This window comes from Rhinatrema bivittatum, chromosome 8 (genome assembly GCF_901001135.1).
Source record: "Rhinatrema bivittatum chromosome 8, aRhiBiv1.1, whole genome shotgun sequence".
In the NCBI taxonomy this organism is placed as follows: Eukaryota; Metazoa; Chordata; class Amphibia; order Gymnophiona; family Rhinatrematidae; genus Rhinatrema; species Rhinatrema bivittatum.
In genome coordinates, this window is record NC_042622.1 from 21396692 (window position 1) to 21412009 (window position 15318).

At 49.0% G+C, this 15318-nt stretch overlaps 1 protein-coding gene across 1 annotated transcript in view; it reads left to right on the forward strand.

The window, feature by feature from the left end:
• Nucleotides 1-12536: 12536 nt before the first annotated feature.
• CTCFL (CCCTC-binding factor like) overlaps nt 12537-15318 on the forward strand; it is a 68139-nt gene continuing 65357 nt past the window's right edge. The window contains 1 exon segment of the mRNA XM_029613763.1: nt 12537-12659. Coding sequence (XP_029469623.1) covers nt 12595-12659 — 65 coding nt within the window. The 5' untranslated portion in view covers nt 12537-12594.

Here is a 15318-nt window from a genome sequence, read left to right on the forward strand (position 1 = left end):
GGGCCCATTCACGTCCTTCTCCCAGACTTTACCAATCTCTGGCATCCACGGGTGCTGTTTATTGTAAACATAAAGGGTTGATTTTCAAAACTTACGCGCGCGCGCTACCCGGCGCGCACACATGGACGCGCAATTTTATAACGTGCGTGCACTGGCACACGCACGTTATAAAATGCCGGGTCAGCGTGCGCAAAGGGGGGTAGAGTTATGCAATTACGTGCGGCGATGCATCGGGACCTTCCCCAGTTACCTCCCAGTCCACTCCAATTAAGCAGCGGACTGGGAGGGAACGTCCCAACCCCTACCCTAACCTCCCTTCCCCTATCCCTATCCTAACTAGCCCGATTTTTTTAACTCACCTTTTACTCCTGCCTCGGCAAACAGCGGCTGTGCCGGGCGCCTCTAGCCCCGGCCCACCCCGCCTCCCGGACCCCCTGCCTCCCGGACCCCCCGCGGCCCGCCCCGCCTCCCGGCCCGCCCCGGGGCTTACACGCGTGGCCGGGCCGTTTGGAAAATTAGCCCGGCGCACGTAAGGTCCGGCCACGCGCGTAAACCCCGGGCTTTTACGCGCGCTGGGGTTTGAAAATCTACCCCAAATTATTTTAAACGCCAGATGAAACAACCTGTGCCTTATTTCCAGTTGCCAAGTTATCACGTTTATGATTTTTATTTTCTCTAAGCTGCTGTCCTTTGGTTCCAGTGGACCCCGGGGAGCAGGCACATTAGCAAGAAAAGTGGATTGTAAGCTCCACGGAGCAGGGACTGACTCTTAAGTTATAAACGTCTATACAGTGCTGAGTACGCCTCGTGGCGCCATAGCAACGAGAAGCAATGGCCCTGATAAGTCTGTGTTGGCTGATTTGGATGTGGTGATGCAGGAACCAAATCAGACCCTAGTCCAAGTGACACAGCTGGAAACATGGCTGCCTCCAGGGTCTCATGGGAATCGGTGGGCGCAAGGGGAGCGTGATATTATCACCGTTTCCTTTGTGTGCACCTTCCGCTAAAGCTGGTTTCTAATTCTTTTTTTGTTGTTGTTGTTGTCATTAACTCTTTATTAGCAGGTAACAGCTTACAACGAGTCAATAAAGTTACCAGAGAATGCATAGTAAAATAAAGCATAATACAACTCAGCATTTCAATATCTGCCAGCCATATCACTTCCAGATAAAGACAAATGTACAAGAACAAGAACAATACTGGAAAGAGATATAAAAATAAACATCCAAGCTCCTGCATTTAAAATTTGACCCTTATCCAATTCCCCTAGTCCCCTACTCCGGTTACTCCCCCCTCCCCTCCTCTTTAATTATCCTTCCATCTCATGTATGGCCTCCATATCTTCTCAAAGCTGGCCAGTCTCTCTCATTGCGCATAGCTGTTAACGTCCTCATATAATAAATCCTGCCTAATCTGGAAGACACACCCACTAAAGAAGGCACGGATGGTTTACGCCGCCAAAGAGCAAAGCTCGCATCTTGCAGCTACGAAAATCTGGGTCAGCAAACGTTGCTGGTTCTCCTCGCCAATTTCAAACGGCATTCTTAGAAGCACATTTTGGGATCCTTGGGGATTGGTAACCCAAGCATGTCCTGTGAGATACTCACTGCCCCATCCCACGGTTTGCTCACCTCAGCACATACCCACCACAGACGGAAAAATGTCCCCACCGAACCGCAACCCTTCCAGCAATGATTACCCCTAGAAGGAAACGCCATCTGTGTAACAATCTATATCCGTTTTTCTTTTATGAGGGCTGAGCCCGGTGCACTGCCGGCAATCATGAAACACTGCTCCCAAGCACTTTCTCCCCAAATCTCTCCCATTTTTAAGTTACTCTTCATTTAACAAAGCATGTGTCTCGGAGATTGATTTTGTAAGTCCTCCCATTTGATCACAATGCCTAATAAAAAGCGTTCTGCCTTTCTTTAATTCCAAACCTATCTTCTCAGCCCAGAAGCAGTCAGCTAGCTGGTTATAATACAAGCAGTCGTCCATGGAAAGCTGGAAATCCTGCTGCGTCTTTTCAAGCGTTCGTGTCCCCTGCCCATCCCATAACTGCTCCGCCCTGGTGAGACCCTTCTCTGACCAACGCGCTGTTTCTTTTGCTTCCGAGCCCGGACTAGAATCCTTATTATATAGAAGTAATGTGTGGCGATGACCCCGTTTGCCCCCAGCTAGCTGCCCCCGTCATTTCCCCCAGATATCCATGAGTATCTTAGAGGACATCTCCCCCATAACCTACTCTCTAATGGAGGGGACCCTGCCTCAGTCTGAGCTACATGTACCCAAGAATCCGACCCCGACTCAACATGTCATTGCAACAAGGCGCTCAGTTGGGCTGCTACTTATTACCAGGACACATTTGGGACTCCGATGCCCACCCCATGCCTTCCCCCGATATAGAACTGTACTTGATACCCTTGGTGGCCTTTGATTCCAAATGAAGTGCAGCAGCTTACACTGCCAAACTTTCCAGAGACCGTCTGGGACTTTCACTGGTAGTGTCTTGCAGATAGCCACCCTTCCCAGCCAGGAGAAACCCATCCTACCCCATCTATCTGTCTTAAGTCTTTCTGAATCTCAGTCAACAGAGGTACATGATTCATTCCAAATAACTCTTTGGGCCAATTTTTACCCCCAAATATTTCACCCAAAGCTTAGCAAATGTAAAGGGAAGTGTATCACAAAGTTCCAGAAATTGCCAGTCCAGGATAGTTACATTCAAAATCTCTTGACTTGTCTTCATTGACCTTGAATCCCGAAACCCTCCCAAACTTTCTCATTTCCCTTAGCAATTCCTCGATCGAGGTCTCCGGCCTCATGATTGTAAACAGCAGGTCGTTCGCAAACAGAGATACTTTGTAATCCGTTTCCCCTACCATTAAACCACTCCGCAAAAGGTTCCAGCAACAAGGCAAACAATAAATGGGACAAGGGACATCCTTGCCTCGTTCCCCTCATTACCTCAAAAGAGGTGAGTAACCGCCATTGACTTTAATGCACGCTCGCGGTGAATTATAGAGGCTCTTGATCCACCCAATGAAATCCACACCCAGCTGCATTTTTTTCCAAAACACTGAATAAAAAAGGCGAATGAACTCTTATCAAAGGCTTTCTCTGCATCGACTGTGAGCAGAACTGCCGGCACTAGCCCCTGCTGCGCCTTCCAAATTAATTCTAGTACCTTCCTGACATTGTCCGATGCCATCCAACCCGGGATAAATCCCGGTTGTTCTGGGTGGATCAGTAAGGGAGCCACTGAGCTCAACTGAACTACTAGCACTTTAGAGGCAACGGTACAGAATTAGAAGCCAAATGTCCGATCTGGATTCCTTTATTGGACAAAGACACAAATTTTCAAGCAAGCCCGACTCAGGCCAAGTTTCGCCCTCTTTCAATGGGGCTGCATCAGGGGCTACAACATACAATAAATGACACATACTGATAAATAAATAAAAATCATAAAAACATAATTAAAACAAACATATAAAATGGTAACAAATATATATGTGGTGTATTTATTTTTTTATGATTTTTATTTATTTATCAGTATGTGTCATTTATTGTATGTTGTAGCCCCTGATGCAGCCCCATTGAAAGAGGGCGAAACTCGGCCTGAGTCGGGCTTGTTTGAAAATTTGTGTCTCTATCCAATAAAGGAATCCAGATCGGACATTTGGCTTCTAATTCTGTACTGTTGCCTCCACGGCTTTGTTAGACAGCCTCCCTTGCTGTTTTTTCAGTCCATCTCTACTAGCACTTTAGCCAGAATTTTTAAATCAATATTAATCAGAGATATAGGCCGGTAAGAACCACAAAGCATGGGGTCCCGACCTCCCTTCGCTAGAATAGTAATCCCTGCCAGATTTGCATCTTTGGAAATATCCCCACCAGTTCGCAAAGCGTTAAACATATTGGTCAATGGCGTAATTAAAATGGATTGAAGTTTTATAGAATTTGGCGGTAAGCCATCTAACCCCGGCGATTTACCCACTTTCAAATCCTTAATTACTTGGGGCCACCTCCAATTCCGAAATTTCTTTATTCAGTGTCTCTATAGACGCAGTAGACAAAGTTGGAAGAGCTATCACCTCTAAATACTCCACAATATCTTGCATGGCAATATGTGGGTCAAGAGCATATAACTCTTCATAAATTTGTATAAACCTAGCCCTGATCTCACCCGTATTGTAAAGACAATTACCCTTACTATCTTTTATTTTGGTAATATGATTTTGGGTGATTCTTTCCTTCAGATGCCTCGCCAGTGCTCGCCCCGCCTTACTGCCTAGTTCAAAATGTCTCTGCTTGAGTAAATCCAGCTGAAAGGCAATTTTATCTAGATCAAGATCCTGCAATTCCTTGCGAGCCTCCTCCAACTGACGTAGCTTATGGCCCTCTGGTGATATTTTATGACTTAATTCCAGTTCAGCAACCTTTTGCAACAGCAATACTCTTCTCCTTCCTCTCTCTCTTTCTGGAGGTAGGATGCGTGCAAAATCAGTTTGCCCCTAATCATTCCTTTCAGACAATCCCAGATTCGCATGAGACCTCATCAGTGCTATTAAGTTCTAAATATTCTTATATCTCACGCAAGAGAGAGTCCTGGAATTTCTTGTCATCTAGAAGTCTGTCGTTCACTCTCCAGAACCTATAAGATGCCTGTAAGGACACCCGTACTGGCACATGATCCGACCAAGTAATTTTGCTCACATCCACATCAACAATTTGGCCTGGCAGTGCTTTAACTATTAGAAAACCGTAAGAATTATGTGGCTTAGAATAATAAGTATAATTCCTAGCCGTGGGGTTCTATAGCCTCCAAATGTCTACCAACCTGCGATCCATAATGAGATTTTTTTTTTTAGAAATCATCTTTATTGGATCCCCCAACCCCCGAGCCAGTGCTGTCGAGATAAGGGTATCTTGTGATATTAAAATCCACCCCCCCCCCCCCAACAATAAGATGGCCTTCTGCCCATGTCATCAGAATAGTTGAGATAGTGTCCCAAAATGTCCCCTGTTCCGAGTTTGGAGCATATAAATTAAGCATAGTGTACAACAACTGGTTTCTAATTGCAACCCAGGCTGATGAGCCCGGGCAGCTTTACCCTTTCCCGCAGAAATTTAAGCTTTGGACAAGCTGCCTCCTACGCTTTTGTCCTTCTCCTGCTTCCCGCAGGACCTGGGGAGCAGCCCGGCAGCGACATTGTGCCATTTCAGCTGCGTGAGCCAGACCTCCAAGCCCTGAAGCGGACAAAGGAGGATTTCACATCACCCTAAGTTCTTTTCTGCTTGCTTTGAGCTCTTCTCAGTCTGAAGTGCGATTAAAAGTTTGCAGACCCTGCTATCTTGAGAGCAGCTTTACCTCTCCATTAACATAACCAGGGCCTTGCATGTTCTCCGCAGATAACCTGCCCATGCCTATCAATTTCTAATTAGGTTGTTTATTTTATTCTATGTCCCTGAGGGCTAGCAATAAAGAAGGGGCATTCTTCAAGCCAGCTCTGTACCCCAAAGTAATAATATCTGCAGGCACATACTGGCACTGATTATTCACTTCTTCTACAATTACAAAGGGGGACAACAATTTCTGATAACATTAAAAGCAATATAACCTGATATCAATACCTAGAATAAGAAGCACAAAACCAAAGTCAGCCCCTGAACCCTCAGAAAATGATATTATATGAAGTCCGTCAGTCCCCTCTGCCTGCTGCCAAGGACAGAAAGTGAATGCACTGAAAACAAAGCAAGAGAGAAAGTTCTGGGAGGCAAATCCATGTGTCAGCGCACTGCACCCTGCCCAGCCCCGACGAGGGGCTGGAAACACAGTAAACATGAGCAGATTAGGCTGGTTCTGGGGTTACTGCCCCTGTCCCGACAGATTCAGATCCTAAAGCATTTTCTGCAAGCCATGGGAACTGAAAACCTGAGCGTTCCCTACGCTTCTCTGCTTTCTGATCCTGAGAATAAAGAATTCCTGAATGGCATGTGAGCGTATGTGCACGTAAACCCCTCTGACCCATTCTCAGTCCCTCGTCCCATGATACTGACCGCCACCGCTAACCTTACACTGAAGTGAGATTATTGTCTCGGTTGCTTGATACTAAAGTGAAACTGCATTGCCTGCCTCCAATAGCCTTATACTGAACTGAAGCTGTACTGCCTGCCTGCACTAGCATTACACTGATAAAAGGCTGTGCTGTACGCCTGCAATAACCTTCTACTGAACTGAGGATAAAGACTGCCCTTCTCCTCGAGTCTTATACTGAAATGATGCTGTGCTGCCGCCCTCCTACAGCCTTATACTGAAGTGATGCTGTGCTGCCACCCTCCTACACTTATACTGAAATGATGCTGCGCTGCCGCCCTCCTACAGCCTTATACTGAAATGTTGCTGCGCTGCCGCCCTTCTACAGCCTTATACTGAAGTGATGCTGTGCTGCCACCCTCCTACACTTATACTGAAATGATGCTGCGCTGCCGCCCTCCTACAGCCTTATACTGAAATGATGCTGTGCTGCCGCCCTCCTACAGCCTTATACTGAAGTGATGCTGTGCTGCCACCCTCCTACACTTATACTGAAATGATGCTGCGCTGCCGCCCTCCTACAGCCTTATACTGAAATGTTGCTGCGCTGCCGCCCTTCTACAGCCTTATACTGAAGTGATGCTGTGCTGCCACCCTCCTACACTTATACTGAAATGATGCTGCGCTGCCGCCCTCCTACAGACTTATACTGAAATGTTGCTGCGCTGCCGCCCTCCTTCAGCCTTATACTGAAATGATGCTATGTTGCCGCCCTTCTACAGCCTTATACTGAAGTGATGCTGCACTGCCACCCTCCTACAGCCTTATACTGAAATGATGCAGTGCTGCCACCCTTAGACTTATATTGAAATAATGCTGCACTGCCGCCCTCCTACAGGCTTATACTGAAATGATGCTGTACTGCCGCCCTCCTACAGCCTTATATTGAAGTGATGCTGCGTGCCGCCCTCCTACAGCCTTATACTGAAATGATGCTGCGGGCCGCCCTCCTACAGGCTTATACTGAAATGATGCTGTACTGCCGCCCTCCTACAGCCTTATATTGAAATGATGCTGCACTGCCGCCCTCCTACAGGCTTATACTGAAATGATGCTGTACTGCCGCCCTCCTACAGCCTTATATTGAAGTGATGCTGCGTGCCGCACTCCTACAGCCTTATACTGAAATGATGCTGCGGGCCGCCCTCCTACAGCCTTATACTGAAATGATCCTGTGCTGCCGCCCTCCTACAGCCTTATATATTAGGAACGCTGCCCGCGGGTTCCCCTGCGAGCAGGCACTCACCTTTTCCCCCATGCTGCCTCTCCCTAACGCGGCCAGAGCCGTGGACTGTGCTTCTCCTTGCGGCCCGGAGGCCGCCTCTGGTGTCCTGCCTTGTTGTGGCACGGTGCCACTGAAGTTGGGTCTTCACCGCGGCTGGAGCCGCGGACTTTTCCATACTACCTGCCTTCTTCGCAGCAAGGAACCGCTGCCGCCGTCGTCTTCGCGGCAGGAGGCTGCATCCCCGAGCTCAATTGGCAGCTGGAGCCGCCCTCAGGGCCTCCTGCAGCGGCTGGAGCCGCTGCCATCTTTGGGGCATGCCTCCAGGCCCAGCCCTGCGTCTGTGTCGTCAACGTGGGTGCATGACCGCTGTCCACGGTCCTGCACAGCCCTACTTCCTTCCTCCTAGGCGTGCGGCCGCCCCTCTCTTCTGCATTTAAAGGGCCCATGACCGGATATGCCCTGGGCCCCACCTTTGTGACTGTTTCCTGTTCAGCCCTATAAAAGGGCTGGTCTTGCCATTGTGCCTTGCCTTGCATCGGAGTTACTTCGTCTCTGGAAGCTCCTGCTGTCCAGCGCTCCATCAGGTCTTCTGTCTTCTTCGTGGAGCTCCTCGTCTTGTCTTGTCTTGCCGTCTCATCATGCCATGTCTTGATTGCCTGAGGTCCCTGTCCAAGTGTCCTGGTGTCCCATCTCCTGATGTCTCGCTTCCTGGTGTTCTAGCCTTCCTTGGTATTTGTTCTTGCTCCGGAGCCTTCTGTCCTGCCGGCCGTGGATCTCCGGGTGACGCAGCTTCGTCATGGGAGATGCCGGCAGTGGACTGGTGTCCTGTGCTCCTGAGCCGTCTTGTCCTGCCAGCCTTTGTGGTGCTTCAGATGACATCTGGCTTTGTCGTCGAAGTTCTGCCTCGGCTAGATTCTTCCCTGCGCTTGTCCCGCTCTCCTTGTGGTCCGTGTAGGGCGCGTAGTGGGACAGCGTGGTCCGCGACCAGCCCATTGGGTCCGCCCATGAAGGTGGGCTGAGTAGGGCGCCCTGAGAGACAGTGCCAGTGTCTACCTGCCCAGCTTCTCGTCTCATCTGGCCTTCGTCAAGTTCCTCGTCTTGCCTCTGATGCCGTTGCATCAGCCCTGGTGTCTTGTCTTCAAAAGCCCTGGTGTCATGTCTTCAAAAGCCCTGGTGTCATGTCTTCAACAGCACTGGTGTCATGTCTTCAATAGCCTTGGTGTCATGTCTTCGCTTCAACCCTCGTCTGTGATGCTGTTGCATCAGCCCTGGTGTCTTGTCTTCAAAAGCCCTGGTGTCATGTCTTCAACAGCACTGGTGTCATGTCTTCAATAGCCTTGGTGTCATGTCTTCACTTCAACCCTCGTCTGTGATGCTGTTGCATCAACCTTTGTGTCATGTCTTTGTGTCAAGGCCTCCATCTGCCCTCATTCTCAGGCCGGGCTGCTGCTCCATGCCGATCCAAGCGGCAGGTCCGAAAGGGCTTGAATCCGTCGGAGGACCGTTCTCCTACTACCATCATCATGTTGGCGCTGGGAGCTTGCAGGCCCGGTCTCTGCCATCCTGGGACACGTCACCAACCCTCGGTTCGGTCCTGGATCCGTCTGGGGTCGGGCTGAGGCCCAAGGACACACTAAAATACCCGATTGTAACACTTATGTTGACTTGATGCTGCGCTGTTGCCCTCCTACAGCCTCAAACTGAAGCGATGCTGCGCTGCCACCCTCCTACAGCCTTATACTGAAATAATGCTGCGCTGCCGCCCTCCTAGTCTTATACTGAAATGATAGGGATGTGCATTCGTTTTGAACAAATGGGCTATCTGCAACGTATAAGCCCCTATTCGTTGCATTCGTGGATTCCCGAAATGTATGGTGAATCCCCACGAATGCAACGTATCATTAATGAATAAAACCCCTACCCTCCTGACCCCCCCAAGACTTGCCAAAAGTCCCTGGTGGTCCAGCGAGGGTCCTGGAGCGATCTCTTGCACTCGGGCCGTCGGCTGCCGGTATTCAAAATGGCACCGATAGCCTTTGCCCTTACTATGTCACAGGGGCTACCGGTGCCATTGGTCAGCCCCTGTCACACGGTAGGAGCACAAGATGGCGCCGGCCATCCATTGCTGAAATTATGCAGCGCTGCCGCCCTCCTAAGGCCTTATATTGAAATGATGCTGCGCTGCTGCCCTCCTAGTCTTCTATTGAAATGATGCAGCGCTGCCACCCTCCTAAAGCCTTATACTGAAATGATACGGCGCTGCCGCATTCCTACAGCCTTATACTGAAATGATGCTGCACTGCCGCCCTCCTACGGCCTTTTACTGAAATGATGCTGCGCTGCCGCCCTCCTACAGCCTTATACTGAAGTGATGCTGCACTGCCGCCCTCCTACGGCCTTATACTGAAGTGATGCTGCGCTGCTGCCCTCCTGCATCCTGATTCAGAAGTGATGCTGTGCTGCCGCCCTCCTATGGCCTTATACTGAAATGATGCTGCGCTACTGCCCTCCTACATCCTTTTACTGAAATGATGCTGCGCTGCTGCCCTCCTGCATCCTGATTCAGAAGTGATGCTGCGCTGCCGTCCTCCAGCAGCCTTATTCTGAATTAATGCAGCACTGCCGCCCTCCTGTAGCCTTATGTTGAAATGATGCAGCACCGTCACCCTCCTGTAGCTTTATACTAAAGTGATGCCGTGCTACTGCCCTCATATAGCCTTGTACTAAAGTGAGCTGCACCTCTGCTCTCCTGCAGCCTTATACTGAAGGGAGAACTGCCCGCTTTTCACTTTAGTTGAAGGAGTCCTGAAATCTTCTTGTGCTTGTTTGGCAGAAGCTCTTTCGGTTTGACTAAAGCAGTGACCTCTTGTGGCCCTGCTGCATAACTGCAAGTCCAAGTCCTGCTGATTTTCACCGTGGCTTCAAGGATGGGAGTCTGAATCCAAGCTGATTTTAACCACATGGACAACTTTCACCAAAGATCATGGGTGTAGGGAGTGCAAGCACATCAGCTCTTCAAGAACATGAGAACATAAAACTTACTATACTGGGTCAGACCAAAGATCCATCAAGCCCCGTATTCTGTTTCCAACAGTGGCCGATCCAGGTCACCAGTACCTGGAACGATCCTAAGGGGTAGATAGATTCCAGGCTGCTTATCCCAGCAATTATTTCACATTAAAAATTGCTGATGGACTTTTCCTCCAGAAAACTTGTACAAACTTTTTTTCAACGCAGCTACACTGACAGCTTTTCCCCGCACCCTCTGGCGACGAACTCCAGCGCTTTATTATGCATGGAGTAAAAAAATATTTTCTCTTATTGGTTTTAAATGTATTACCCTGTGACTTCACTGTGTGTCCCCCCCTGGTCTTTGTACTTTTTGAAAGAGTAAACAACCGATTCACGTTTACTCTTCCACTCCACTCGTTTTATAGACCTCCCATCATATCTCCCCTCAGCCTTCTCTTCTCCAAACTGCACTGCCATTTGCAAAAACCAGGCAACATCACTCATGAGCTAAAGAATCGTGCAGATCACTCTGTTAGTGATTTTGGCATAGTGAAACCGTGTGCAGGAAATCCCACAAAGTACCAATTTTCTGCAAGGAGATGCAGTTAGGTTTTCTTGTGCTAAAGTCCAAGGTTTTGCATGGACTTTACTAGAAAAATAATCCCCACAAAGTGGTCTGCACATTAGGTAAGTGGCCCGGGACCGTGATGAAGAACCTCTGGTTCCTGCGAAGCCGTCTGCCCATCGGCCTCATAGTGAACATAGTAATATATAGACAAACATTTCCTGTGGAGCCGAAGTAAAGGCTTTGTGCTTTTTAATAAGCGTTTCTTTTCTCCATCAACTGGAAAAGGCAGTGCAGATTGTTAAAAAGAAATATTATACTAATTAATTGTGGTGAAAGAATGTGCAGTAAAAGTAATGGATTTAGTTTTGTACCTGAAGAGCAGTACACGCAGTCCTAAATAATCAAAATAATTCATAATACAATCTAATTATTTTAGAGATTTGCTATCACCTTCCAGTTCCTGAAATTAATTCAGAATTTTTTTTTTTTTTTAAAGCTAAAGTTTCTTCTCCGAACTTGTTCCCGGGGTTTAAAGATTAACACCGCGATTAAGGCAAAGGAACATCCGCATCCTTGAAATCTGGCACTTTTGTTGAGTTACAAATTAAACTTTTGCTATCTGTCCCTGCTAATATAATTTACAGGTCTGCAGAGCAGCAGGACCTTTCCCCACTTTTAGCAAAAAAAAAAAACAAGTGGCTACGGAATCCAGCCCTCAGCTTGTTCTCTTAACCCGGTGGTCATTGTGCTCGGCTCCCGTACCCAGTTTGCTCACCTATACCGCCACATGGGCAAGCTAGAGAACAGAGTCCAAAACCAGAACAACCTGCTCTAGGAAAACAGAAAGGTGCACAGAGTGAAGATGCAGGATTCAAATCACTTCATGAATGTAACACACACACACACACACACACACACGCACGCACATAATAATTAAAAAAAACCCAACAATAATAAGATGCCAACTGTTCATCTCTGAAAGAGGCATCACTACAGCTAGAATTATTAACAGAATGCAGAAACAACATTGCTCCTTGTCAGGAACTGGACATTCACCCACGCTGAAAGAACAACCGGTGACGTGATTTCCTGCGTACGTGGCAGTGATGTGCTCGACTGGGCTCTTGGAAGCCCCTTCTTCAAGTATTTTATGGTCAACAGAGGGTATGGGGTTGTTTTTGAAGCCCCTTGTGGCAGAAGGCTGGAAAGGCCTAAGCATATGGGGGGGTTTGAAGTGGGAAATTAGAAAGGGGCATCTGAACCCAGGTTTTTAGCAATTAAAGACTCTTCTATTTTTACGAATGGATTAGTAGGAAGTGTTCTTAAGAACCCAGCGGCCAAACCAGCTCTTAAGCCGGGCACCACTACATAGCCTATGGGCTCAGATGACAAAAAAAAAATTGTGCATGCTTATCGCATTCATCCGAGGCACAGGCGTGCCAGTGCGAGTCATGGCATAACCTTCCCATGGCAGCTACAGATCTTGACCGTGAGCGTTTCCCTTTCATCTTACGGCACCGGGGACACCAATGACTGCTCCTCGCAGGGAAGGGTTTATTTGTTTTGCCAACGCGGCAATGGGAGTGAGAGGTGAGCAAGCTGCAATTCCCCTCATTAAATTATATATCTTTATTGGCACAGCTTTCTGCTTACCCTCCTATCCTTCTGGCCTCCGTCCCCAAGGACAGCAAGATGCAGAGGCTGCAGGACACCTGCCGCACTAAGTGGCCACAACCATCGAAGGGGATGCGTCTCAGGTAACAGCTGCATGGTGCACACCTCTTGTGTGCAAGGTGTGTGTGTGTGTGTGTGCTCACAAGGTCCCCCTTCCCTGGGCTCACTGCAGAGCTGCAGGTGCCTAAAATGGTTGACATAAGAGCTCTGAGTCAATCAAGGAGAAAGCTGATATGGATGTGAGGCTGAGAAAAGGAGAGTAAAGCTCTGTCCAAGGCATCTGTTTCCTAGAGGGGCTAAAAAGGAAGTGTTTGTTCACATTACTTAACAGACTTAAGTTTCCGATGTATTGCATTTTGCCTTGGGATTTCCATGTACAGAGAGATATCAGTATGGAGTCTCTGGTCTTCTCTTTCAGCCTAATCTCCTATAGCTCTGTAATTCCCCCTAGATGAGATGAGAGTCTCAGTCGAGAAGGCCGAATGATCCCGGACAGACTATAACTTAATATCTTTTTTGCACTGGGGTTGGGGGAAGGTTGCACGGTTACTGCTGGCCTGTGCAGCAGTAATTCTCTGTTTGACCAACTGCATGCTCCAGCAGCTAGTCACAGACGCACTGCCGCTCTCTTACCCGGGGGCGCTCACCAGCTCTGCTCCCCTAATCCCTCAATACCCTTTCTGTTTCAATAACATAATGCAGCCAGGGGGCTCCTGGGGACCACCTTCCAGTGCAGCCCTGCTTCAACACTAAAATTTTTGCATAAATATAAAAAAAGTAAAAGAGTCATGCCATGGGCAAACCCACTTCATTAGTGGTTTTCAAATTTTGCAGTGCAAGACCACCCCGCACCTCTAAACAGGATCAGATATTAGGGTAACCTCAGCAAGCAAATTAACCTGGTTCTTAGACCAGCTGCAAATATAACGCGAGAATATTTATTGTGCATCCCCTGAAAACCAGATCCACTGGGGGTTCTTGAGAACCACTAGCCTGGATGCAGGAACATCAGCTGCAGACAGCTTACTTAGCCTTTGCTTATATAAATCCTTAATCTGTCTCCTCAGTCAGGAACCTCCTCAGGATACAGGAAGGTGTTCAGAAGCCTTCTTCAACTAAAGCTGTAGCTAGTTGGCATCACAAGGCCATGCCAGATGATTGCAGAATAAAATGCAACCACCAAAAAAACACGTGCTTTAAGAGAGAGAGCTTTATACCAGCAGAGGACATTTCTGTCTGGGGAGAAGAGCTGTTGTGTTATCTCCAAACTCCCACCTGACATATGAGACATCTCTGCTTCATTAACTCTTCCGCACAGATGAGATTTCAGCGAGTTGCGGACCCTTTCCTTGCCCATCATGAGGCTTGTTCTGACTTCGGTTATTCTGGGAGTCGAATCACGCTGGAAAGGTGCGTGCCAGCACACCCCAGAAACCTGGAATGTCTGTGCATCCCGCTAGGAAAACATGCTAAAGGATGGAAATGAAGAAACGGGGAGCAGCAGTTACTGTCCTTAACAGAACGCAAGGGGGTAACCTGCACGGAGCGGCAGTTACTGCCCTTAACAGAAGGCAAGGGGGGAACCTGCACGGAGCAGCAGTTACTGCCCTTAACAGAAGGCATGGGGAAACCTGCACAGAGCAGCAGTTACTGCCCTTAACAGAACGCAAGGGGGTAACCTGCACGGAGCGGCAGTTACTGCCCTTAACAGAAGGCAAGGGGGGAACCTGCACGGAGCGGCAGTTACTGCCCTTAACAGAAGGCAAGGGGGGAACCTGCACGGAGCGGCAGTTACTGCCCTTAACAGAAGGCATGGGGAAACCTGCACGGAGCGGCAGTTACTACCCTTAACAGAAGGCATGGGGAAACCTGCACGGAGCGGCAGTTACTGCCCTTAACAGAAGGCATGGGGAAACCTGCACAGAGCAGCAGTTACTGCCCTTAACAGAACGCAAGGGGGTAACCTGCACGGAGCGGCAGTTACTGCCCTTAACAGAAGGCAAGGGGGGAACCTGCACGGAGCGGCAGTTACTGCCCTTAACAGAAGGCAAGGGGGGAACCTGCACGGAGCGGCAGTTACTGCCCTTAACAGAAGGCATGGGGAAACCTGCACGGAGCGGCAGTTACTGCCCTTAACAGAAGGCAAGGGGGGAACCTGCACGGAGCGGCAGTTACTGCCCTTAACAGAAGGCAAGGGGGGAACCTGCACGGAGCGGCAGTTACTGCCCTTAACAGAAGGCAAGGGGAAAACCTGCACAGAGCGGCAGTTACTGCCCTTAACAGAAGGCATGGGGAAACCTGCACGGAGCGGCAGTTACTGCCCTTAACAGAAGGCAAGGGGGGAACCTGCACGGAGCGGCAGTTACTGCCCTTAACAGAAGGCAAGGGGGGAACCTGCACGGAGCGGCAGTTACTGTCCTTAACAGAAACATGGGGGTGACCTGCACAGAGCAGCAGTTACTGCCCTTAACAGAAGGCATGGGAATAACCTGCCCAGGGCAGCAGTTACTGCCCTTAACAGAAGGCAAGGGGGTAACCTGCACAGAGCAGCAGTTACTGCCCTTAACAGAAACATGGGGGTGACCTGCACAGAGCAGCAGTTACTGCCCTTAACAGAAGGCATGGGAATAACCTGCCCAGGGCAGCAGTTACTGCCCTTAACAGAAGGCAAGGGGGTAACCTGCACAGAGCAGCAGTTACTGCCCTTAACAGAAACATGGGGGTGACCTGCACAGAGCAGCA